Raw genomic sequence first — 27,000 nt, 5'->3', positions numbered from 1 at the left:
GCCACATTATTAAATCTTGCCTGTTTGCGCAAATGCCCTTGCACTAGTAGACAGAGAATGTTGGATAGAGCCCTGTAGGTTTAGATAGTTGCCCCATAAAAGCAATTCAAATTACCATGCAGAAAGAGATGGGATTGGAATTATGATATTATGTAAATATGCATAATCATACTTAATAGAACATATAAGAATATAAACTAAAATTTGGCGAGCTCTTCCTTTATGAATTGAAGGAAGTAAAATAAGGAAATACTGTAATCCTAAATAGCTTGTAATATAAAATAGGAGAACATTAGTCTAGTAGAGCTATCACTTTTATTTTTGCAGCAATTAAAAAAACAAAACTTTACTGGACAAAATGCAGCAGTGATAATTGTACTAGTTCTATATACCACTCAGGTTCTGGTTTCAGAGGGTGCTGGAGAGAAATAAAGTAGTAATAGTCTTAAGCTTCCTAATCACCATAACAGGGCCATCTGGTTTGGGGGGGTTGAAATAACCCCTGCTGTAATAGGCTTATTCCTGGGCAAAGCAAGCAGCTGGTTGCAGCTGCTGAGATCTGCTAGTGGCTTTTACACTGTTCAGGTAACTGAAGGTTGATTCTATTTAGTAATCAATAGCCAATTTTCAAAAGTTGATTGTGTATGCATGTATGTATGTGGGTACATGTTTGTGTGTGTGTATATCTAATATGTTTATATTGTGTTTCCACCAAATTTGTTCAAGGTGATTTACAATTATGTAGAACAATTTAAATAAATCAATATAATGCAGCAATATAAAACAATTAGTAAAACAACAGGCAGTCAAAGCAGCAGCAAAGATAACATGTTTATGATGCCATTAACCAACAACTCAGGAGAATAAAATAGTCTTCACATGGCACCGAATGACAAAAGAATGGATGGAAAGCAAATGTTTCCAGGAATGGTGTTTTGACTCCCCAGAAAGGGGATTATTAACTAGTGAACTAAAAGACCATTAAACACATTTTGAAAATTATCCAACTAGGTTTCAAAGCCCTTTTCTCTATGCAGTAGCATTCATATTGTATTTGCCTATATTCTAAGAGGGCTTAGCTGTAATTAGAATTTTTTAATGTACACGCTTCAGTGGAACCTGAAGTGATAATGGGCGTGGAATGAAAATTGACATTTATTAGATGTCCCTAGGTTGGTGCCCGTTTCATAACATTGAACTTTATTAATAGTGACACTAATGAGGAACCACTTCCTGGGACAAAATTGCAGATGCAGCCTGTTGGCTCTGACATACCCAAGGCAAAGATGTTGAGTTACAAGAATTATACTACTAGTGGTTTAACTGATGTTTTGTTTTAGTATATGATAGCAGTACTGAGAACTGAGAAAATGTGTGTCAGATGGCTTGTAAAAGGCTCATGCTCCTCAGCATTCCCAATAATTTAAATGACAAGTGCCTGTAATATTTCTTCTGATCTGGAGTTTCAGTTGCAGTTTTGTCAAGCAATGCAGCCTGTTAAGCTGTGTGTGCATGGCCCGACTGAGCTCAAATGGCTACTTTCACATGACATTCATTATGTATTTCCCTTTCTGCAGGATCGAGTAATGATCAACCGATTAGACAACATCTGTGAAGCAGTGTTGAAAGGGAAGTGGCCAGTAAATAGACGCCAGATGTTTGATTTCCAGGGCCTTATACCTGGGTATACGCCAACAGCTGTGGACAGCCCTCTACAGAAACGGAGTTTTGCAGAGCTCTCCATGGTTGGTCAAGCCAACATCAGTGGCAATGAAGATATCACAGTCTCTCCTCAGTTGTCCAAGGCATGTTTTGTATGAGAGTCATAAAGTTGCTTTTAAAGATATAAAACCAGAAGGGGTCAAAAACAGTAGCAGAAAAACACCCATAGCTATAAACCTACTCTGAGAAAGATAGTAATAAATATATTAAGGTACAAAATAGGTCTGATGCTACATTTTTCATTAAGATGAAATCTGTAATGATCTCTTCTTAGAACTAGTTGATCTGACAAGATGTAACTAGTTGGGCTTGTGCAATCCTATCTAACTTTTTCCATCATTTTTAAATATTTAGAAAATTGAAATCACACCAAAAAGCAAGGGGTATTTCATTGCTCATAATGATAATGTGTTATTTTTTTCTTTAGGAAGATGCACTCAATTTGTCAGTTCCACGCCAGCGGAGGAGGAGGAGAAGAAAGATTGAAATTGAGGCTGAAAGGGCAGCCAAAAGGAGAAATCTCATGGAAATGGTTGCCCAGTTGCGAGAGTCACAGGTTGTCTCAGAAAATGGACAAGAAAAAATTGTAGACTTATCAAAGGCCTCACGAGAGGCAACAAGTTCTACCTCAACTTTTTCAGCTGTTCCTTCAAAGTTTCTATTACCTAATGTTTCCACACCAGTGTCTGATGCCTTTAAAACTCAGATGGAGTTGCTACAAGCAGGTCTTTCACGCACACCCACAAGGCATCTACTAAATGGTTCTCTAATTGATGTAGAACCACCCATGAAAAGGAGGAGAGGAAGAAGGAAAAATGTAGAAGGGCTTGATCTGTTATTTATGAGCAACAAGCGAGCATCGTTGACAGCAGTAAGAGAGAAGACTTTTTCTTTGACGTTAATTCTGCATTATGTGAGGGAGAACACCAAAATTGGCATTTTATTCCCAGATATAAATATTCTATTTTGTATTTTCAGTTCCATATTAACATTTGGGCATGCTCCTGTTCTAATATACAAAACACTGGTCAGTAATAATAAATTCACAAAATACCTCTTAAGAACTAAACTCACTGCAAAAGAAGAATTTCATTTTAATTCACCAGATTTGCTTTGAGCTGATGTAGAATAATAGCAGCAGCCAAAGGAGGAGCTGAGTGGATGGCAGCCGAGTCAGGGGGTGTGAGGAGAGGCACAGAGTTTACCACCAGCTCCCTAGGTCTGCCAAGATGCTGTTTCTGGGAGATGCTTTAACATCAAAACGATGCCCCACTGAGGCTGTGTTTAAGACACTCCCCAGATCAGCTCATCTTGCATTGGTGGTGCTGGGGAAAGGGAATGATACAAGCCAAGTCTTCTAGGCATGGTAGGTTGAGCCATTGGCAAGGGCAACCCCAAAGAGTTTTTTTGTTTAGTTCTCTGCTTTGGAGTGCAACACAGGCTTGAGCTCACACACCTTCTAATTCATCTTATTTGGCATGGTTGTGTGATTGGGGTTTTCTTTCCCCTCTGGGGAAACAAAGCTCCTCTCTGGACCATTACACAGACAAGAGGCTGGAGATGGCCTGTAGAAGTGAGAGACAAAAGTTGTTCCATGCCCCCTGGAGAGCAAGTCAGTTATAGCATGAACCTTGCCCATCCTGGCCTGGGTGGGAGACACTGTGGAGTGGTTTTAGTCCCAGGTGAGAGCTGGGGGTGGGCTGCCCTCATTTTGGGGTGCTCCTGGATCCAGTTCTGTCCAGCATATATATCCTCAGTGGCTAGGAGTGCCTGTTGCCCACTTTAGTTGGTAAGACAGCTATGATCATGAAGGCGTCACCACAGTTGTCCAAGCACTGGTAAATTGAAGATTGGATTACTATCATGTGCTCTTTGTGGAGCTACCCTTGAGGTTGGTCTGGAGGCTGTAGTGGGTGCACAACATAGTAGCTGGCTGGCTTGTGGGGGTGAACTTCAGCTAGCCCCTTGCAAGCAGGATTTGTACTGGTTGCTAATTTGCTACCAGACCAAGTTCATTGTGTTGATTCTGACATATAAGGCCCTAATCAGTTCAGGACCTGGTTACTTGAGAGACCACCTTAATGCTTTAATACCCAGAAGGTCTCTGGAGTATAAGGGAGAGCTTCTCCTTCAAGATCCAAAGATATTAGAAGCCTGCTCTACAGTCACTCAAAGTAGGGCTTTTAGTGTGGCTGCCCATGTTCTGTGAAGCAACATTCCTATCACTTATACAACATGTGACCACTCTTTGCGCTTTCCAGAACCAATTGAAGGTATTTCTGTTCCAACCAGCTTTCCCAGTTGGACAAATTGGGCCTCTGCTGTGAGGGTCTACTTTGTGTTGTTTTAATGTTTGTCTGATGTTATCTTCTGCGTTGTTCTAACTGTGTTTTAGCTGTTTGTATTGCATTTTGTACATCGCTTTGAGACATTTGGAAGGCGATTTAATAACAGCGACTGAAGGCTGCATGTCACAAAGGGTGGGGCCAGGGCCAAAAAGTGGGCAAGGCTATGGACGCACAAAATGAGCCTTCTTCAATCTTACCTTTTTAAATATAATGCATTTGTTAGTATCTTTACATGGAAAAATCTTCAAGCAACTTAATATAAAATACAAACAGATAAAACATTTGAAGAGCTAGAACATTTTAAAACAATGTACAATACAAAAAAACCCCAAAATGCTAATGTGAATAATCAATGGCGCTATTTGCATAGAGTGCTTCTCAGGTGGCTCTGAAGATGGTTCTGAAGGAAACAGAGATTTGAAATGCCCAAATGCAGCCAAACGCTTGTGGAAATCTCTTCTTCAGTGTTTCCAAAGATATATTTTTTCTGAGGGCTTGAGAACACTGAAGGAGTAGCAGGGCACAGGAGGACATGCACAGTAGGGCTGATTGCCCGAGACAGTGTATGACCATCCTAGTCACGGCTGAATGACACTAGCAGATTGGTGGAGCAAAACCAAGGAGAGGGCAGTGTTTCAGAAAAGAATCTGGAGACCTGGACAGAGAAGCTGTCTGTGCTGGAGCAAGCTTGTGGGCTGGTATTGCCTCACTCCTGTTATAAGGATTATAAGATGATGCACATGAATTGTTTTGAATAGTCTGTACAGTTTCCTGAAATTTGTCCCTTTAAAAAAAGCATCTATCGACTCTGCAAACTGTATTCAAAGTAGAAAATATTGTGGGTAAACTACCTATTAGCTTGAGTAATCAGTATTCTATGTATAACTGTTGAATGCTTATGAAGCTGTAGGGATTCATATTCACATATGTCCTGGCAAGTACCTCCGTAGTAGGCATTCACCTTTCATACCTACTCAGCATGACCTTTCCAGCACATGCACCCATGGGGAAAAACCCTGCCCATTCGGGTTTCCACTTGCCATACTCTTGTCTGTGTACAAAGTGTATGGCCCCACTAAGTTTAATTGTTTGATGGAAGTACAGTTGTACCTTGGAAGTCGAACAGAATCCCTTACGGAAGTCTGTTCGTCAGCCAAAATGTTCAAAAACCAAATTGTGGCTTCTGATTGGCTGCAGGAAGCTCCTGCAGCCAATTCAAAGCCGCAGAAGCCCCGTCAGACGTTTGGCTTCCAAAAGAATGTTCGTAAACCGGAACAATCACTTCCAGGTTTGCAGCATTTGGGAGCCAAAACATCCGAGTTCCAGGGCATTCGGGATCCAAGGTACAACTGTATTCCCATTTTAAGTTGTATGCTTTTTGAAGCAACTCTTGTAATGTTCTCCTGAAAGTTGATATAATTGTCACCTTTCTCCAGGAGGATGCAGAAGTGACCAAAGCATTTGATGAAGAAATGGAAACCCCCCCATTGAGAAACATTCCATCTCCTGGGCAACTGGATCCTGATACTCGCATCCCTGTCATTAATATGGAGGATGGGACCAGGCTGGTGGGAGAGGATGCTCCTAAAAACAAGGATTTAGTTGAATGGCTTAAATTGCATCCATCATACACTGTGGATATGCCAAGTTATGTACCAGTAAGTGGATGTTAATCAAGGGTGGGGGGGATTAGTCCAAAGCTTTAACTGTCTTTCAATCACTTGGGAAGATTTCCAAAAGCAATAATTCTTAATCCTTTGTCATAATTCGATTTGGATTTATTACATTTCTAGTTGCTTTTCATTCAAATGAATCCCAAAGTGGCTTATAAACAATAAATAACAATTAACATGATAGAACATAATTAATTGTTCATTCATTACTTTTTTTGTTTTGTAATGACTAAAAATGAAAGATGTACAAATTCTAATAATGTTTTGTTCCAGTGCTAAACCTGGAAAACACTATATACATACATGCCTAGTGGGTTGAAAAGTTACTTCTATAGATGAGATAATAAAACTCCCCAAGTAATGCACTGTACTTTTCCTCCTCTCTTAGAAGAGTGCAGATGTGCTGTTTTCCCCATTTCAGAAACCGAAGCAGAAACGGCACAGATGTCGAAACCCTAATAAACTGGATATAAACACCTTAACTGGAGAAGAGAGGGTCCCTGTTGTAAATAAGAGAAATGGCAAGAAGGTAGTGCTTTTCCTAGTTTGCTAGTCCAAAGTCCAAATTCTGTTTTAGACTAGCACTTGCATTTTTAGTAGGATGCTTAGATTAAAGATTATAACCTTTAATTATATGATAAAAATTAAAGAATAATAACAATAATAATAATAATACCTTTAATTAGTTGACTTAATAGGTTGATGCAAGTTCTATAGATTTCATCACTTTGTTCAAAGTAGCATTCTGAATTTTGAGTTGCAGAAATCTTGGGATATTTGGCAAAGACTTTGTCCACACTTAATGCATGGTTGAGTTGAACTTTTGTCATGTTTTGATTACCAGCTCTGTAATTGTTCTCTAACAAAAAATATACTTTTGATAAGTGGCATATAAAGTATGTACTAGTAAGTTTTTGTTAATAAAACATAAAAATGTTTCATTAGATGGGTGGAGCTATGGCCCCTCCAATGAAGGACCTGCCAAGATGGCTAGAAGAAAACCCTGAATTTGCTGTTGCTCCAGATTGGACTGACATCGTTAAACAATCTGTAAGGAAAAACTATATTTCTGGATAGATTTTGCTTTTCATTTTTAACTGTTTTTAGAGTCCTATGATCTATATACTCTAAGAACATGTTATGTGGCTTGATCCTATCTTCCTCTCTCGAGCAGGGTGGAGAAATGTTTCCAGCCAGCGGGCCAGATGCTTAGGTTCCCCAACAGTCATTTTGACTGTCACCTACCTGTCAATCACCTAACATCACAGTAATGGCACGTAAAGTGTTTTCTTTGCCTGTACAAATTGTCTACACTTGCAGAGCTCTTTGCCTTTGCCAGAATTAGTAAACCTGGTGGCACTTGGAAAGGCACAGGGCTTTTTAAGCAGAACAACCAGCTGATCGGCAGTGCCTGCAAACACAGCTTTTGACAGGAAGCCACTTATTTACCTGCCCAACATCTTACATCAGATACAGCATCATATGTAGGGCGGGTGGGCGGGTGTGGCTTGTCTGAAACAGCCTTGCAGGTCAAATGGGGAGGCCTGCTGGGTCCATTTAGGCTGACAGGCCAGAAGTTCCCAACCACTGCTGTGAAACGGTAGCTACCCACTTTTGTGGACATTTGTAACAGCTTCATTATTAGTGCACGACTGTCTTAGGAATACCTATTAAATGCAAGATTAATACACAATTGATTATGGAATAAAACCTTCCATGCTTGTAATAAAACTCGTTCTTTGATTAAGTATGTAGACTGCCTTGTTTGAGTTCTGTGAGGAATTTCCCTGTTCTCAACCTCAGGCATTGGACATGGTGTGTACAGAGGCATTCTGTTTCTTAAAACCTAGAAGCCTAGTACTTGTCAGACAAAGGACCACATCATGTTTAATTTGCTTCGGATTTTGCAAGGCTGGATAAATCTGGTGTGTTTATTGTATCAGATTTCTTTGGAAGTCTCGTCTTCTGAGCATTACCTACTGTTTCTGGTTGCTTTGTTTTTACCATTGTTTTGTTTGCTATATCATATTGATGATGTTGAAGGGAGAGCTTATTTACTGGACAATGCTCAAATGTATGATCTGGCCTTTAATGGGAGGAGGAAAAGGGCTGCTTTGTGAACAAATCTAATTGGCAGCATACCTGTTCTTTTCCTTGCCCTTGGGATTGTACGCTCTGCTTTGTCATGTGAGCCGCCCTACATGAAATTCTAAATCGGTAGGCATCCCTGTAGGTAGAAGCCTAACAGCATGGAATGTTCTTTCTTCCCCATATGCAGGGTTTTGTTCCAGAGTCCATGTTTGACCGTCTTCTCACAGGACCTGTTGTGCGAGAAGAGGGAGCAAGCAGAAGAGGGAGAAGGCCAAAAAGCGAAATTGCCAAAGCAGCTGCAGCAGCTGCTGCTGTAGCTTCAACTTCGGGAATTAACCCACTGCTGATGAACAGTCTGTTCGCTGGAATGGATCTCACGAGCCTTCAGAATTTGCAGAACCTACAGTCTCTCCAGCTTGCAGGTCTCATGGGCTTCCCTCCAGGACTAGCGACAGCTGCTGCCGCCGCCGCTGCTGCTGGGGGTGATTCTAAAAATCCAGCTACCATGCTGCCTCTGATGTTGCCAGGTATGGCAGGGTTGCCCAACATGTTTGGACTCAGTGGATTGTTGAATAACCCAATTACAGCTGCTTCTGGAAACACCACTATGGCTTCCAGTCAAGGAGAAACTTCTGAAGATGGCACTTCAAAAGTAGAAGAAAAGAAGACTGAGAATGAAGAGGAGAACAAAGACTCTGAGAAAAGCACAGACACTGTTTCTGCTACTGACTCCGCAAATGGATCTGTCAGTGTAACTGCTGCCGCTGCTGCAGCAGCAGCAACCACCACCACCACCACTGGATTGCCTGCCAACCCTCTGACCTTCAATCCTTTCCTTCTGTCCACCATGGCTCCTGGCCTGTTCTATCCTTCTATGTTTCTACCTCCAGGACTGGGAGGATTGACACTACCTGGTTTCCCAGCATTAGCAGGACTTCAGAATGCAGTGGGCTCCAGTGAAGTGAAGGTTACTGATAAAACTGAAGGAGCTGCCTTTAAAGATGAAGAAAATCTAGAGGGCAGTGATGCAGAGGAGAGCCTTGATAAAACTGCAGATTCCTCTGCTTTAGAAGATGAAATAGCACAGGGTGAAGAATTAGACTCGCTTGATGGGGGGGATGAATTAGAAAACAATGAAAATGATGAGTAAGCAGTACCAGTTACTGTTAAAGTGTTTTAAACTTTTGACAAGTGGTAGTCCTACTGTTTACACTCACAGTTAATGTCCATAATTAGTTTTTATAAGCTGTTCTGTAACATAGTGTAGCAAACAAAAAAGTTCAAGTCATGTTATACAGATGTGTCAAAAGGTATCTTGGTCATTAAGTATTGTGCAGTGCATTATTTATTATCCCTAGGAGAGATGAAATTGAGAGGTGATCATGTCTTTTTAAGGAAATTGACATAATGCTCTGCTTTTTTTTTCCCCTTTTGGTACCATTGGTATTATAAAAGCAGCAATTTGTAATAGAGTGGCACTAAATAGAAGGAAGTGCTGCTTAAAAGGAAGTATGAAGTTATATATTTAATTTTTTATTTTTATTCTTTGCTGTGAAAGTCAAGATGAAATTTACCACACATATCATACTCGGGCATCATTTTGACTGTATGGGGGGTCGCTTGTGCATGTACACATACACACATTCTCTGACAATCTCCATGATAGTGTGAATGTCTCTCTGTCTTGAGACACAGCAATAATAAGGCAGCTGTTGAATGTGAAGAGTACCTTTTGGAAATTACCCACTGAAAAGGTTCTTGCAGGATAAAACTACAGTTAAATCGTCTCGTGATCTTGTAATGCACTGGTAAAACAAAAAAAAAAAAATTAAAAATCAGGTACCTTTTTGAATTAAAGGACTTTGTTACTTTAGCCACAAAGCTAAACAGATTACCTCAACTCTAAACTAGCCTTGAAGTTTACAGACATGACTTTGTAAATGTATTTGTTTTTCTTCGTTGTGATGTCTTTTTTTTCCCTTGGAAACTGCTATCATGTAAGATAAGATGTAAATTGCTGCCAACTGTAGTAATGATGCTTTTAATAAAAGTGACTCATGATATGCAGAGATGTAATTTATAGAATGTAGTGATTAGGAAAATCACAACTGGTGTTTACTATTTTTTGTATTCTCAATAGAAGCAAATATATAATTGTGTTTCTTTTTTGGTACCTTTTTAAAAAACTCTATCTTCCTTTGCCAGCTTTTTCTGTCCCTAAATATACTGAATTGGTAGGTTGTGAGAAATAGACAAGAAGAAAAATCCTGAATTATGTTCATATTATTCCACTCTAGCTAAAGCTTCAGAAAGACACACAAAACCCTGCATTACTCTCTCAAAAGGGCTTGTGAGACTAGGAATACTTTCAAATGTGTTCAGCGTGTGATAATGTGGTACATTAAAGAACAAAAGGGTAAAAGAGAAATGAGGCTTTGATAGGCACAATATCTAGGTCATTTATCCTTGGTTAATGGGTAGAAAAACACAATGCTGTAGTTTGAGCAGAGGACATAAAGGCTCTGTGGTTTCCTGTAGACCAGAGCCTGTGATGCCAGAAACCACTGTCAAACAACCTACAGGAAACTACAACTGACCCACTTTAAAGAAAACTTAAGCTGCTTCTGGCAAGCTTCTGATTTGTAACTTCATATGACCTTTGATAACGTATCAATTGAGAGTTATTGTTTTCATTGTACTGTGTCGCCAGGATGAGCACACAGCAGCCCTGACATAAAGTTAAAGGGTGAGGCACTTCACTGTGGAGGGTGAAAAGCTGGATCTGCTGGGTGCAGAGCCCTCTTTAGAGAAATACTTCAAGCACAATGCTGATGGTGTACTCCAGAATCCACTAACAGTTGATAGAGGAGAAATCTCAAATAATTTATGAAGCTCGTTTGCACATTTGTCTAGCTGCTGTGCAGCGCCCAATAATGCAAACTTCAAGTGACCTTTATTCTAAGGACCAGTTCAGTTAAAAGCACATGCGTATGATGACAGGAGAGGGCAGAATGTGGGAAAGAGGAGTCTCTGCGAACAATGAAAACAAAGTTAGTAATGAACAGCTGCAAAGTGAATATTGTGTGAATGAAAGATGTGCACCGTTTGAATTAGTGAAGATCAAAATGTCTTGTTACCTCCACTTTAATAGATCATAGAGAGCTAATAGAGGTCAGGAAAGATTTTTTTTTCCTGTACACATTATTGCACAGTTGACTGAATGCATTATTCTTTCCTGTCAAGCCTCACATATGGAGCCGATCATAAAAATCTAGAAACCAACTTGGAGGGGCCATCAATCTGATCAAGAGTGGCATGTCCTGTGTGTGCATTCATATTATCAGCTTGTTAAATTTTTCACTTTTTTTAATGACTCATTTTCAACAAACTCTGGAATTTATTGTAAAATTACCACCGTGAAAGATTCTTTGTCTCTATTCCTAGTAATGCATTAATTTTTATACTCCCAGCAAGGAACTTAATGAAGGTTAATGATATCCCAGGGGAAGGAGTTTTAATTGTCAAGAGCAAAGGCAATTAAAAAACAAATAACACACACAAACCACCAACCTATAGCATCCTTTATTTCTGGCGGCTGTGTGTCCATTTTACGATGGTGTGAGCCCTCACATATTTAATGTCCTTGGAGAAGATGTCTGGTGTGAAACAACTCATTCCCTTGCGCAGCCAATAGAAACAGCGCAGAATCTATGAGAAGGTTCAGCACAAGCCCCGCTTCTCTATCTGAAAAGGAGGAGGTCCTGAAGCCTTATCCTCCTTGATGCAGACACATTTAATATGATTGTGCTTTTTTCTTTTCGTAATGGCATGAGTGGAGGGACGCGAGTGGCGCTGTGGGTAAAACCTCAGAGCCTAGGACTTGCTGATCGCTTGGTCGGCGGTTCAAATCCCTGCAGCGGGGTGGGCTCCCATCTTTCGGTCCCAGCTCCTGCCCACCTAGCAGTTCGAAAGCACCCTTGGCTGCAAGTAGATAAATAGGTACAGCTTTAAAGCAGGAAGGTAAACGGCGTTTCCGTGTGCTGCTTTGGTGCCGGTTCGCTAGAGCAGCTTCGTCACGCTGTCCACGTGACCCGGAAGTGTCTCCGGACAGCGCTGGCTCCCGGCCTCTAAGAGTGAGATGAGCACACAACCCTAGAGTCTGTCAAGACTGGCAGGTACGGGCAGGGGTACCTTTACCTTCAATGGCATGAGTGACTGAATGTTCCATGGAGAAGGGTGCAGTATCTACAGGTAAAACTCTTCATTCCCCACTAAGCTGTCATATGTGTGCACAAGCTACATACCAGGGCAGTATAGGGAGACAATGTATATTCCTCTTATTCATACTATATAGCAGGGATCAGCAAGGTTTACCTTGCCTGGGCTGGTTCACTCCAGCGGAGATCCCTCTGTGGGCCTGATTGCACCCGCAATTTCCGGCATCTGCGTCTGCACAGATGCGATTTCTGGCCCCACGGAAGTGAGTCCCTGGGCCGGTTTAGCGCAGTGCGCAGGGACTCGCCAAGCAGGTGGCTCGGTTCGGGGGCCAGTTAAATGACCCCCGTGGGCCGCTTGTGGCCCATGGGCCTTAGATTGCCTACCCCTGCTGTATAGTCTTTGTGTGCTGGATCTTGAGTGGCTTGCATAGCACAGGGCTGGATGTAACTAAAGAAGGTACACAACCACCTCTCATTACCCCCATGCTATGCCCGGTGCGTTGCCATCTATGTAGGCTGTGGGGGGATGAAATGGGGAAATGTACCCCTCTTCTCATGTAAACATAGCCACACTAAGAAATTGAAGCAGCAGAGATAAACAGGCCTGTTTAGGGAAGTTTTTAATGTTTGAAGTTTTATTCTGTTTTTAGTGTTCTGTTGGAAGCCACAGTGTTCTGTTCAGTGTTCTGGGTTTCAGTGTTCTGTTGTTTTTAGTTTTCTGTTGGAAAAACCCAGCCAGATGGGCAGGGTACAAATAATAAAATTATCATATTAAAATTGGGGGAGGTAAACAGAAAGAGAGAGTGGAATTGAGGCAGAGTTGTGGGACATGTTACGGTGAAGTGGGGGGGACACAGCTTTCCTTGTGGACATACTGCCATCCCCCATGGAATGATAGGTTAAGGATTCTAACCTGGAGGTATTTGGTGATTCCTTTTCTCCTACCAGCTGGTTTCTAATTAAAACCAGGCACATGTGCTTTCATTTTAAAAGAATGGGATTCCTAATGGGAGCATAGCTACTTTGAGGGGTGGGGCAGTTGGCTTAGGATGAAGTTTAAACCAACCCAGGGGACTGAGGGACTGAATCTTGATATGCAAGTGTTGGTGACTGGGATTGAACCTAGTGATCGGGGCTGAATCTTGGCATTAAAGTAAAGTATTTCCAGTGTGAAAATGCTACTTGTTCCTCTTTAGAAAAGCAAATCTAGTGAATGTGTGTCTTGAAAAATGGCTGATTCTGGAAATATTTGGTATATTGACATGGGTTGTTAGAACAGGAAATAATGATCTGCACTGACAGTAGGTTTTCATAAGTTACTTCAAGAAATTGCAGTATTTATATAATACTTCAATGTACTCAATTATTTGCAAATTTGTGGACTCCAAAAATTTAGCAATTTCCACTCTAATTTCTGCCATAAAGAAAAATCCAAAATCTATATGAAGGCCCTATTTGTAAAAGAGATGGATTAGAGAAAGTACAGTGGTGCAAATGTGCGTAATTTGCACAACTCCGGCTTTATTTCATTTTTTTAATGTTTTAAAAATAAATACAGTTATACTGATTTCTAATATATAACAACAACTACAAAAAAGGAAAAGATACAAAAACAAAATCCCAACTTACTCCCCACTCCAGGACAGATTGATCTAGTTAAGTTTGCCAAAGTCCAATATGTGATTTTGGAGGTTGTGTAAGGTAACTCATTCTTGTAGAATTTTGGGGACAGATTTGGTTTCAAGGGTAATCGCATAACACTTGAATGCCACAAGCTTGCCCCAGTGAGGCATATAAGAATCTGGATAAGTGTACAAAATTGAGAACGTGGTTACATAATGATGTTAATATTCCCAATATCTATTATAATTCATTTACTATACAAACTTTTTCTGTAAGTGTTTTGGGCCCAAAACTGGAACTTTTGTGGCTTTCAAATTCATAATTCTATTTTCTCTCTTGCTTTTATGCAAACAGACGTGATGCGAGAGACCTCTGACAGGTATCCAGATGTTCTCTCCACCAGCACCATTTTGAATAGCCATAGAGATGAAGGGTTGAAATTTTGATAGGGGTAGTAGTTCCGCAGGATTTTTAACCCTTTCCCCCTTGGAACATTTTCCTAATGAAATCACACCACCTAAAACTGCTATTGTTGTTGTTGTTCAGTCGTTTAGTCGTGTTCGACTCTTTGTGACCCCATGGACCAGAGCACGCCAGGCACTTCTGTCTTCCACTGCCTCCCACAGTTTAGTCAAACTCATGCTGCTAGCTTCGAGAACACTATCCAACCACCTCGTCCTCTGTCGTCTCCTTCTCCTTGTGCCCTCCATCTTTCCCAACGTCAGCGTCTTTTCCAGGGAGTTTTCTCTTCTCATGAGGTGGCCAAAGTATTGGAGCCTCAGCTTCAGGATCTGTCCTTCCAGTGAGCACTCAGGGCTGATTTCCTTAAGAATGGATAGGTTTGATCTTCTTGCAGTCCATGGTACTCTCAAGAGTCTCCTCCAGCACCATAATTCAAAAGCATCAATTCTTCCGCGATCAGCCTCCTTTATGGCCCATCACTACTGGGAAAACCATAGCTTTAACTATACGGACCTTTGTTGGCAAGGTAATGTCTCTGCTTTTTAAGATGCTGTCTAGGTTTGTCATTGCTTTTCTCCCAAACTGCTATTAGCTCTGTTTAAAAATCAAAACACAAGAGATGCATTGTACAGGTCCCTATCTTGTATGCTGTCAGCAAAACAAGTCTAAAAGCAGCTTCAGTGTTACACGGTTGTAACTGGGAAAATAACAAGAAGGGCAAGACTAAGTTCCCACTCTCCAGAACAACACTGTTGCTGCCCATGGCAGATTTTAAAATACAAATGGCACATCCCTCCCACCCATTTGTAAGGGATGGGAAACTTGCGTTCCCTAGATGTTAACAGACTGCAAGCCTCTAATCCATGATCACTGACCATGTTGATAAAACTAGAGTGATACTGCATTTGGGAAGCAGGTCCTTCATGCTGTACTTTCTCCCCTTTCAGTTTGGTGGTAGTTCTTCTGAATGTTTGAGACATGGCCCATTAGAAAGTATAAAAGCACTTCCGCAGGCTATCTAACTTCTTTGTGTCATTTGCCTTACATCTTCTGTATTTTGACTGAACGAGGAAGCAGATTGCTGTCCCAGTGCACCCAGTTTGTTTTCAGTCATAAGTTACAACCCTACCATATTTAGAAGGAAGTTCTACTGAGTACTGTGAAACTGTTCCCTCCTACTTCTGGTTTATTTTGCTGAGATGATTGTTTGCATCCTGGTTTTGCTGTAGAGCATGGGTAGGCAAACTAAGGCCCAGGGGCCGGATCCGGCCCAATTGCCTTCTAAATTTGGCCCGTGGACGATCCGGGAATCCGTGTTTTTTACATGAGTAGAATGTGTCCTTTTATTTAAAATGCATCTCTGGGTTATTTGTGGGGCACAGGAATTAGTTCATCCCCACCCCAAAAGAAAATATAGTCCAGCCCTCCACAAGGTCTGAGGGACAGTGGACCCGCCCCTGCTGAAAAAGTTTGCTGACCCCTGCTGTAGAATTTTTCTTCCATCCTTTCCCTGATTCCTCCATTTTTATTTTATTTTGATTTGGCCTAGGAAGAGAAGTTCCAGGGATCTGGCTAAAGAGTGGCCATCACCAACTGACTGAATACTTAATCTCCAGAGAGAACAGCACTGAGTAAAATAATAATAATAATTAAGGATCCCTGCTCTCGATTGAATCTTGTCTGGTTTTAAGCACAAACAGCACACTCAGCTTTGTTGACTCAGTGATGCATTTGTGTTAGTGGCTGCTTGAGCTGTACACCAATTTACAGTGTGACCTTCAACAAAATGGCATTATTCTTAAATGCTGCCTGGAGAGCCATGACAGATTACATCAGCCTAATTCATTTCCAGTTACATTCACCCCCCTCTCCGACAAGGAGGAAACCATGCTGCCACCTTCAAAGTGTTCAATGGCAGAATCCCACAACTGGAGCCTTGGTTGTGAAAATCATTATTGATTTCTTGATCATCCCTGCAACAACTCCCACATTCTCTTTTTTTAAACCGGGGGGTTATGTGCCAGTTACCATGTATACAATATTAGCGTCACTGGGGAATTAAAACTTCATTACAACAGAATGGAGACTTGAAATGCCATTAAATATAAGTACTGCACCAGATTTTGCATGCTGCTGAGACCATATATTTGTTTTTTTCTCTTTTTAGGCAGCACTGATTACCAGGACGATCTATTGAAGACCAGTCAATACACCTTATAGTTATTTTTGTGGGGGCTGAGGGTGGAATACTATTCATCTCTATTTGAAGAGTACATTTCACAGATTGCATTTTTTACCCTTCTCCTATTGAGCTTTTTTTCAATTCCATTAGTTGACACCTATCTCTTCTCCTGCAACTGTGTGGATTACAGGGTTTATTTTCCTCAAGCAATTGTCAATCAAATGGTTCCTTAGTTTCTTTTTGATCTGCCTTCATTGCTTCATCTTGATGCCAATGTTGTTACAGCTTTTCATGTCGTTTTGACAACCCTGGGCACCATTTTTCTTTCGCTGTGACTACTGGGATCAGAATGGAGGCCAGCTGCATCTCTTGGTAGGGATGGTTGCGAATTGGTGTTTGGCTAGAATAGGATTTTGCAAATTGTGTTGGCATGAACCTCCACAAGTATGTGCGGCTGGGGGTTTTTTAAGCGTAAGCCAGCTCAGCTTCTTCTGCAGAGCCTAGAGACAACAGATCAAAGAAAGAGAAGGAGATCGGTACCATTTGGTCCATAGTGTGTTTTGAGATTCTGGCAGAGACTTGAGGGAAACATAACAGCCATAAAAAGGGCATTGCGCTAAGGACCACTTTACTGCATCAGGCCCAAGATCCATCGAATCCATGAGTCTATTTCCATCACATCCCAGTAGATGCCTGCAACACACACATGATGTCTGTTTCCAGCATCAGGTATTCAAAGAACTGCTGTCTCTGAACATAGATGTTCCATTAATGGTTAACAGAGCCACCCTCCGTGAAACTTACAAACAAAAAACTTATAAATGAATCAGCACCTCCAACTCTTGTGGCTGAAAACCCTGCAAATCAATGTGTTGTGTGAATAACAGCTTCTCTTTATCAGTGCTGAACCTACTGCTGATCTTCAATGGAGCTCCATTTGCGTGTTCAGTACTTGATGTGTGCAGAAGATATGAAAATGCTCTCTAGACCATACCAGCTAAGCACACACTCGGTGTTCAAAACTCCCATTGTCTTAAGCGCATTTTGCGACAAGGAATTTCATTAGGGCGAGTAGTTTCTGAGCTCGGCACAGTACTGCACCTGAAATTTCAGATCAAAAGAGCAGAGTGGAAGGAAAGGAGGACCTTTTCTGCCTCCCCACTTCCAGCTACTCTCTGAAGACTGGAGAAGAGACCATCTTAAGAATATTAGGGGGTGGGCAAGGGAAGGACTAGACTATGTGAAAAGTGAACATAATATTTTAGCAGCAGCTCATTCATTTTCAGCTTTGTATTCTTGTTATACATAAAGCATGCCTAGACATTCCGTTGTTGCTCCCATAACCTAGGTTTAAGTTGCCATTTAGCTCCTAGCTTTCATACCTCAGCTTTTAAGACTGCACACACCACAGCAGATACACTCTCTGCATCATTCTGAAGGTGGTTTCATGCTTGCAGCTCTTTCCGTGGGGATGAGAACACTGGTTGAACCAAGTTTGTGTCCCCATAGTGCAGCTGATCCCAACCATATATACCTGCCCCACATATGACAGGGGTGGGCATGGTTCAGGGGAAACCACCTCAGATACCTAATTGGATTACCTGACAGGACTAATTAAGCCTGTGGGCTGAAGGTTACCCACTGCTGCCCTACAGCACTTCCCCCAACCGAGTGCCCTCCATATGCTGTTAGACTATGGGTCCTGTCATCCATGCTGACTGGGGCAGATGGAAGTTATGTTACCGAAATATCTATTTGGAAGGGTGCTGTTAAAGAAGCTTTGTACACATGCATCCAGGGTGTGGAGCTCATTTCAGACTGGTGCTGATGGTGGACTGGCCACAGTGAACATGACATGTCAGTCTCTAGTCTCTAGGGTACAAATGGGGAGTCTTAAGTTTCTAGCGAGTCTTTCAGGTGTTCATTCTGAATGCCTGAAGGGGGCTTTTGTGACTCCCTATGTCCAGAAAGATGGAGGGCACAAGAAGAAGGGGGCGACAGAGGACAAGATGGTTGGACAGTGTTCTCAAAGCTACAAACATGAGTCTGACCAAACTGCGGTAGGCAGTGGAAGACAGGAGTGCCTGGCGTGCTCTGGTCCATGGGGTCACGAAGAGTCGGACACGACTAAACGACTAAATAACAACAACATGTCCAGTAGGAGAAAAGGCATAATTTCTCTTTGTTGTGTACGATTTCATAAACCCTTGCATTAGGAGAGGAGTTGATTTAGCAATTAAAGGTAAAGGACCCCTGACAGTTATGTCCAGTCATGAATGACTCTGGGGTTGCGGCGCTCATCTCGCTTTACAGGCCGAGGGAGCTGGCATTTGTCCGCAGACAGCTTCCAGGTCATATGGCCAGCATGACTAAGCCACTTCTGGCGAAACCAGAGCAGCGCAGGGAAACGCTGTTTACCTTCCCGCCGGAGTGGTACCTATTTATCTACTTGCACTGCATGCTTTCGAACTGCTAGGTTAGCAGGAGCTGGGACCGAACAATGGGAGCTCACCCCGTCACGGGGATTGGAACATTTAAATTGGCAAGCCAAAGGCTCAGTGGTTTACACCACAGCGCCACCCGCGTCCCTGATTTAGCAATTAAAAATCCCCAAATGCTTTTCCTCAGAGGGAAGGTGTCTCAATTTATTTTAGTTGCCTTTTATGTTTCTTTCAACTCTTAAATTTTCCTACGAGGTGACCAGAATTGCATTTGTACTAGATTACATATGGTTCCCTGCACACCAGGAGTGGTGGTGGTGGGTTTACAGGGGGTTGCAGAGAGAGAGGGTCTGGAAATGCCTTTGTGCATATGTCCATTTTGCCACAACTTCTGTTTCTATGGAATGCCAACACATATGACATTAGCCATTGTTGAAATGGTATGGGCCAATTCAGTAGTTTAGAGCAGGGAGGCGGAATGTGTGACCATCATGAATATCCTCCAAAGGGAATGTTCAAGGATCCCATTCCCTTTGCTTTTAGAACTTTTCAACTTTATATTACTCAACTTCACAGCACTAAGATCTGTAAAATGACTAAATTCAAATTCCCATCCTTGAAGTACATGCAAACTGACCAGTGTAAATCTATTCAGGAATCATCGTATTTGACTTTTAACACAACAGCTGAACCATGGACTCGGCAATTCAGGGAGATATAAATGGCTGCATTATAATAAGCAGACACCTATTTCCAGCATGATCTATGTTTTTGTGAAAATTCATTATAATAAGTCTTACAATACCAAGCTCTTCAATGAATTTTTCATGTCTGCATACCTAGATATATATATATATAAAACGATGGTAATCATACACCTTTAGGGCAATGCTGAGCACCAGCTGTTTCATAGATGATTTATAGGTTGCCATGCTCAAGGTTAATAATCAGGAGAAACAGGTTAGAGTATGCAATGTATTTATGTCAGGTTAGAAGTTCAGGAGTGGGAGGGGACAATATTAAAAAGATGTGTGCTGATTTAGTTAATCAGACCTGTACTTTGTGGCCAATAAAATCTGTTAACATATTTCACAAAGGTAACACGAAGGTAGAAGTAAAACACCCAACTTGCTTTTAAAGTGCAACAGAGAAACACTAGTTGAACACTCTGTACTTACACTTCCATGACATAATATAAGCTGGCCAGATTTTCATGTTCTGAAGTAGTCATTTAAGGAAAGAACTTCCCTTTAGGGGAACCAAAAAAAGAGAGTACAAAATCAACACCTTCCCACCTTTTAGTGTAGTCATCTCCTTGGTTACAGGAAGGAAATTACCATAAATTGTTGATGAAAATAATTATAATATGGTACACCTTTATATTAATTTTGCACAGCATGAAGAGTGGTCAGTATAAGCAGCAATCTTATTCCTTACTAATTACTGAAGAGCGATACCTCCAGGGTTGGGGTAGGTGTGTGTGTAAGATAAGTGGAGATTCAGAGAATTGGGGTGGGTGGGTGTAGAATGACCTACATTGACTTAGTTTTAAATCAAGTGTGGGGAAGAAGACTGGGCCAATGGGATGGGCCATAGCCAAACTAACTTGCAATCCAATTCAGGAAGTGATCCACTGGAAACGGCAGGAAGGGCTGCTTCCTAGCCTTGGTTGTCTGAACTATGACTGGCCAAGGGCTGAGAAACACACATACGTTGTATGACTACAAACCAGGAAGATGCGCTGAACAACAATTCATAAGGTAAGACCTAAAGAGTGGCACATAGCAGCATAAATTTAGATTTCTAAGCTGAAAGCAGTCATTAGCCAGTGTGCTCTGATGATGATGGCATTGCTGTATTTCTTGAAAGTTTGATATATACTGTACCATGTATTGGCATTTAAAGCAGCAAAAAGTTCAATTTAATTTTGGGATTGTCCATAGCAGGGGTGGGGAGCCTGTGTCCCTCCAGAGGTTGTGGACCACAACTCCTCCCATATAATGCCTGTCTATTGTTCACCCTGGTCTGGGGCTGATGGGAGCTATAATCTGACAGCATCAGGTTTCCTACCCCAGGCCTATAAGGACACCACCTCTAGCTCACTAGCAGTTCCTGTTAGGTGAATTAGAGAAGTTCCTGCAAGTTTCCATTTTGCTTACCACAGTTTGAGTGTATTTTTTACCATCCACTGGTAAAAAAATACATATAAAGAATATAAACACATATAAAAAAGTGTAGTTCTTTTTAAAAAATCTAGTTCTGCTATTGAAGAGCAAGGAAATATTCCTTTCACTAATATGCCTCATTAATAGCTCCAAAAGAGATGGCAACAGTGGCTGAAAGAGCCAGGATAGCTGCTCCTCAATCTTTAATGCCTGCTGTGTGGCTCTGTTCCATCTTGGGAGTGGTTTAGGTGGGTGGGGATGGTAATGACTGATTTAATAAAATAGGGAGGGTAACTAGTACAAACCATGTGCTCCAGTAACCAGGGCTAAGGTAATTTTTTTAAAAAATGTGTACATAGGAGGGGGATTATCCTTCATATCCCTGTGTTGCACTAGGTTTCCCTTTGGTTCCCTTCCAACTCTACAGTGTTATGATTCCATGATTCAGTTCTTCATCTGTTTGTACAATTCCATTCCTAGAATTGCCCTGTTGGTTATTTGGTTTTCTGTCTTTGCAGGGATCTCACATCTTTGCTGATTTGAACTGAACATAGAAAAATGAAAACTTTACTATTATAGAAGGGAAGAGAAATACTCTGTTATAATACAAGCATCCTGATTTCTAGCATCTATTGGTGGAAATGGGATCTCCTAGTTTTACGGAACTAAGTATTTTGAAGTAGATATTTTTTTTAAAAAAGATGGTTGCAGATTTCATGAAAACCACACATTCACTTGGCTTGCCTCCTGTGAGCCCCTTGTTCGTATTACATAGTAAAGTGTACCTATTTTCTGTTGTCATACCATGCTACAGAGTAGAAATACAGTATTTCTCTTTTAAAAGGAGAGTTCTTTATTTCTGCATTAAAAGATGCAAGCGATACAATGTGCAAGTACCTTAAGAGGTAAAACGTTATGCAAAGTGATGGTGCAAAATGAATACTCCACATGCTTTCATAAGATGCTGGCACAGCTTTGTGAAAATCTTTCTGTATGAAAAAATATAACATGGAGTGACTTCAACCAGAGACACTGGGATTTGCCTATCTCAGTAGAAAGCTGTAACCATTTTGGAATTATTGTTTCATGACACATTTGATTACAAATAATATACACCCTTGTGCAAATTAATTGAAATAAAGCATGTTTTCTATCTTACTCATAATCCTGTACTCAAAACAAACACGAAAAGACAGTTGATCATTATGGTATCGGAAGCCTGCAGCCAATGGAAGGAATGATGCGCTCGCCATAATATATTGAAGTTCTACGAAAGAGAGTTATCCCAGAGCTGGAAAAGAGGTATCCTGATGGTACTGGGATATTGCAGCAGGACCTAGCCCCCTTCCACACATAGAAAGTGGTGAAGAAATTCATGACAGAGCAGCAAATACAGGTACTTGATTGGCCAGGGAATTCCCCGGACGTAAATCCCATTGAGAATTTGTGGGCTATATGCAAAAGTCGCCTCCGTACTGTAGACTGTACAACTATGGAGAAGCTCATTCAGGCGCTGATTCAAGTGTGGTACAGGGATCTGAAATCAACAGTGGCTGTTCAAAACTAGTAGACTCCATGCCAAACCGTGCTCAAATGCTGCTTAAAAATAGTGGAGGTCATATCCGTTACTAATGTATGTATATGTGAGTTTTGTACATGTACATGTGAGTTTTGTACAATAAATTACATTGTTTGTTTCAATTAATTTGCACAAGGGTGTACAATGTCCAGAACTCCATCCACCTCTTAGTGTTATGGGCTTAATGGGGAAGTGCCTGTGTATTTAGCGATGCACATACAGTATGACGCATGGTTGCTTATTCTGCCCTGATAGAATAGCTGCAGTGTGGAGTGGACATCCATTTGCAGAACCAACATTGGATCATGCAATGGAACTTTCTCCCCTCCCCTCCTCTTCAGCACCTTCAAAATCTGCTCCAGGGGATTGAAGGAATAATAGATTCCGTTTGCTTTATCATGTGTTGGGAATTAATTAGCTCAGTGTGGGCAATATAAATGAGTCAGGCAAACCTGAGTACAATTCCCACCTGTCCCCTCCTCCAGCAGAGCACTCCTTTCAACAGCTCTGTAGAAAGCTATGCAAAATTTAAAAATCTGACCCTTGGATCTTCATACTGTTTTTATTTACATCTGTATTAATTTAATTCTATAGGTATTATAATTTGAAACCGTAGGGTGGCATCTCTAGCTAAGTCATACTCAGAAATTCATTACATAGTTGGAAACTATTCTAACCATGTCTACTCAGAAGTAAGTCCTATTGAATTAACTGGGGCCTACTGCTATGTAAATTGGGTTAGAATTTCAGCCTGAGTAATTATTGGGAGGGGGGGAGAGAGAATCCTCATCACAGACAAAACTTTATATCCAAGCCCTCTAATAGCCCCACATGCGTTTCCAAGTCTATATAAATGCCTGCTGAGCAACCTGTTGAGCTTTCCCCAAGTAATGAATGGTATCTGTCCTCTAAACAAATGGGAAGAGGAGACCCGACATAATAAAGCCAGAGCCTAGGACACCGAAGAGATTTCATTCCCATAAATTGCCTCTCTATTACACTTTGAGTATATTCACATTGAGAATGTCCAAATAAGATGAGGAGAGGGCCTAATTCATTTTATAAGCAGGGCTTTAAATCTCAACATGAACCTGTGCTGCAAAATTAATTATGGTTGAGATGGATGGAAGGGGAAATTCACACCAATAATGAAAAGTCCCATATCCTGCTTTGGCAATCCCTGTAACAGTTTTGACAAGACAGGGGAAAGCATTCATAAACATTAAAAGGAAAAAAGAAAAAGCTTACGTTCAAAGGGAGGAGTGGTCACTTACCAAGGTTAAGCCAGGTTCAAGGTGAGGCCAAAGAAACCCCATCTCCAGCCCCACCCAAATAATAAAGGACTAACAGAACCTGGGGAGAAGACACAACTGGCTCCCTCCTCCTCTCCTCAAAGGACAATTCTAAGTAGCATATTCATGATGCCAGTCAAGGTAGCTAGCTTCATGTATAAGCTTAGACATGCATGTAAGCATTTTAAGTGCATACAAAGAACACGTAAAGTATAAATGCAATAGGTAAATACTGAAACTTCGGTATGAAGAATACTCATGGGAGACTGTGGATTGGTTGCACCTCCCAGTCAAGTATGCTGTTGGACCACAGCAACTCTCACTCCACCCGTCCCCATCCTGTCGTCTGTGTGAATGCTGCATTCCATAACTCAGTGGACAAAGCTGAGCCAGGCCAATCCTGCCCAGTTGGTGCACCCAGGTCTCAGTGACACAGGAGAAATTAAGTATCTTGTCCATTATTATAGATAAATGCTTTGTTCTAGACTGACCTGGCATTAACTAGTACCACCAGGTACTGGGTGACAGGACAACATAAATTTTGGTGGAAGGAGGGCATATTGGTCAAGGAGACAGCTTCCAAGCCAGAGGTTTTCAACCTTTTTAAGTCCACGGCTCCCTAGACCAACTACATTCTTTCTGCGGCACCCCTGTGGGACTCAGGAGCCCTGTTATGCCACCCCTTGCCTCCAGAGCTGGCAGCCTCTCACCCTTTTCCAAACATCCTCTCTTGTTGAGTGTTCTCGCAGCCTCCTCTCCTCTCTTCTTTCTTTGGGAGTCCTCTGGGCAACTACTGCCGCCACCCCTGGTCACTGACCTGCCTCCCGCCCCAAAGAGAGGTGCCTCCACATGCCACACCCTAGGGGTCTGGGAAGAGGATGCCCCAGCCTTAGTGGCCCGATGGAGACTGGTCAAAGGTGAATGTGAGGTTAGCACCTTATTCACCTTGGGAGGCAGCAGTGGTGGCAGCAGGTGCTGCTGGACCTGCATGGCGGAAAAGCTCCCCTTCAGTACCAGGCCCTCAGCTCCTAGGAAGGCCCTGCACACAGCAAGTACAGGAATGGCCAGCACAGAACCCGCCTGCCTGCTTGGTCTCCCACTTGTCTGTCCATTCCCAACAGCAAGGGCTGGTGGACTGGCTGACAGGGATACCCCACCCATTTGCTTGCTTACTCCAAGGCCACCTCAGCTCCTGGCAACCAGCACCCCCAGAGGCACCATTCGCCTGGGGAGCTTGTAGCCAGAGCTTCTGCAGCAAACAGCTGTGCAAGCCTTTGGGAGGCAGAGATGCAAGAGGGCATCAGAGGACAGAGAGAAGGAAAGAGGGACAGAGGCCAGTGTTGCCCCTGACCATCACATCCCAGGGTGCCACGACACACTGGTTGAAAACCACTGTTGTAGGCAATTCCTGCCCACTCTCCTTACCCGACCAAGCCCACCACCAGGACCATATCTCCCCTTGCCTGTAGCTGTTGGAATTATGCTGTCCAGACATGTGTGCATGAATCCACAAAATTAACACCCCACAATACACTAGTGTTAATTTACTACTTCTGAAATTGCTACTTTTATGCCCCATAATTTTAGGAAAAGAGCAACAGCATGTTCTGTTTATCACTAGGATAGCCTAGCAAGAAAGGGCAGGCTATTGTCTTCTAAAGCACAGCATCTTCAAAAATTTACCAGGGCCACTATGAGATTCAGTGGGAAGGACAAAAAGCAATGAGTCCATGTTGTATTAAGACAGATTTAAGGTGGGATGTCAGGGGAAATTTACACTTTAAGCTGTAAAGATTGTTAGAGAATAAGCCAAATTATGCAGGGGAATCGGACAATCCTTTTCAATGAAATGTGCCATTGCAGAAGATCACACCAAAATATCTTCTGAACCTATATAGAAAAGAGGTTCTAAAGAGCTACTTACAGCTTAATCCTAAACAGATTTACTCAGAAGTAAGGTTCTCCAAACTCAAAGGGACACATTCCCTAGTACATGTGCAAAGGACTTCAGCCTTAGGCTCATACATGGAGCTTGTAGTAGCTTAGAACAATTGCTAACTATTTTCTTTAAACCACTGACCTCGCTGCCATAACACTAACACATTTTGAGCTATTTAGCACTGCACTTCTGAAATTTTCCAGGGTTGGAATTAAAACAGAGATTCCACACAGAGGTTAGTAAAGTGCTGTATTATCCAGCAATGCCCTTCTGCATGGTCAAGATCCTTCTGTAATGTTTACTCACAAGTAACTCCCAGCCAGCAAAGGCCTTGTATTCCAGTTTCTTGAAGGATTTCTTGCCTCTGTGAAAAAAGGATTCAAATTTTCTGTCTCATTCTCGGGACACTTGAGAGGTGCTTGAGAATTACTGTGGGTGTGGGGTTTTGATCTTACCTTATTGCTGTGAGATAGTGTGTGTGTTCAGTAAACATTTCTCCAAAATTTTGCAGTCTCTCTGGCTGCCCATGCTTCTTAATCTAAAGAAGTCTAATGGGGGAAGTTAGCTCACAATGTCTTCCCCTGGGCTTTACTTGGAGTGAGGGCATCTTAGAAGGATGTAGTGTGAAGACCACTGGTGAGATGATTTGTAGAATAAAAGAAAAAACTCTCACAAACAGCCTTTAGCTACTTCAAAACCATAACACAAGTGCACACCATCCTAGCAAAATAAAAACATCCCCTTTGATAATTTTCTGATGCCATTTATTTTTTCTTTAATTGATAGTGAATGGTAGAAAAATGCAGGAGAATTTTTCAGCACATTACTAGTCCTCTAAAATATTAATTAAGAGTTTCCTGCTTGCAGGCCCTGCTATTTGCTTTGTTTTCTGTTGTTTACTTCTGAGAGATTAGTGATAAATAGTCTCTTAATTGCCCAAATGTCAGTTTCTGTTTCCATGTGTGTTACTGGGGTGGGTGGAGTTAATTGCTGGCTTCCTTGCACATTATTTTTAATACCAAAAAGTACTATTTTGATAGAAATTTTAAGAAATCAGAAATTAAAGCTTTCAGCTGTCTTGTGTAACAGGAACTGAAATTGTGGCAATAAAGGGAGGTTATTTAAGGGACAATTGAGGCTGTTCCTTACTAAATCCCAAGCCAGGAAAACAGGAAGCAGTAAAATGGGGGAAACTTGCAAACAGGAAACAGGAAACAAAATTGTAACATGGCACCCTTCCCCAACCTGCTGCCCTCCAGATGTTTT

At 41.7% G+C, this 27,000-nt stretch overlaps 1 protein-coding gene and 1 long non-coding RNA gene across 9 annotated transcripts in view; one reads left to right on the top strand and one right to left on the bottom strand.

The window, feature by feature from the left end:
* The window catches only part of CHD7 (chromodomain helicase DNA binding protein 7), a 143,265-nt gene extending 133,368 nt beyond the window's left edge, over window positions 1–9,897 (top strand). For 7 of the 8 annotated variants that reach the window (XM_083450882.1, XM_083450875.1, XM_083450878.1 and 4 more), the window contains 6 exons: window positions 1,578–1,805; window positions 2,150–2,593; window positions 5,507–5,728; window positions 6,132–6,272; window positions 6,689–6,793; window positions 8,022–9,897. In XM_083450882.1, coding sequence (XP_083307008.1) covers window positions 1,578–1,805; window positions 2,150–2,593; window positions 5,507–5,728; window positions 6,132–6,272; window positions 6,689–6,793; window positions 8,022–8,984 — 2,103 coding nt within the window. In that variant the 3' untranslated portion in view covers window positions 8,985–9,897. Of the gene's footprint in view, window positions 1–1,577; window positions 1,810–2,149; window positions 2,594–5,506; window positions 5,729–6,131; window positions 6,273–6,688; window positions 6,794–8,021 lie in introns of all 8 variants that reach the window. The other variant, XM_083450881.1, reaches the window with a different exon arrangement.
* LOC310682586 lies at window positions 9,557–26,062 on the bottom strand. The gene is made up of 3 exons (XR_014514025.1): window positions 26,041–26,062; window positions 19,938–20,007; window positions 9,557–11,578 (listed from the first exon to the last, which is right to left on the bottom strand). It is a non-coding gene; the product is annotated as an uncharacterized lncRNA (long non-coding RNA).
* Between the last annotated feature and the right edge of the window lie 938 nt (window positions 26,063–27,000).

This window comes from Podarcis tiliguerta (genome assembly GCF_965153285.1).
Source record: "Podarcis tiliguerta genome assembly, chromosome: 7".
Lineage (NCBI taxonomy): Eukaryota > Metazoa > Chordata > Lepidosauria > Squamata > Lacertidae > Podarcis > Podarcis tiliguerta.
The sequence above is the reverse complement of the archived record's forward strand: the minus strand, read 5'-3'. Positions and strand labels throughout refer to the sequence as shown.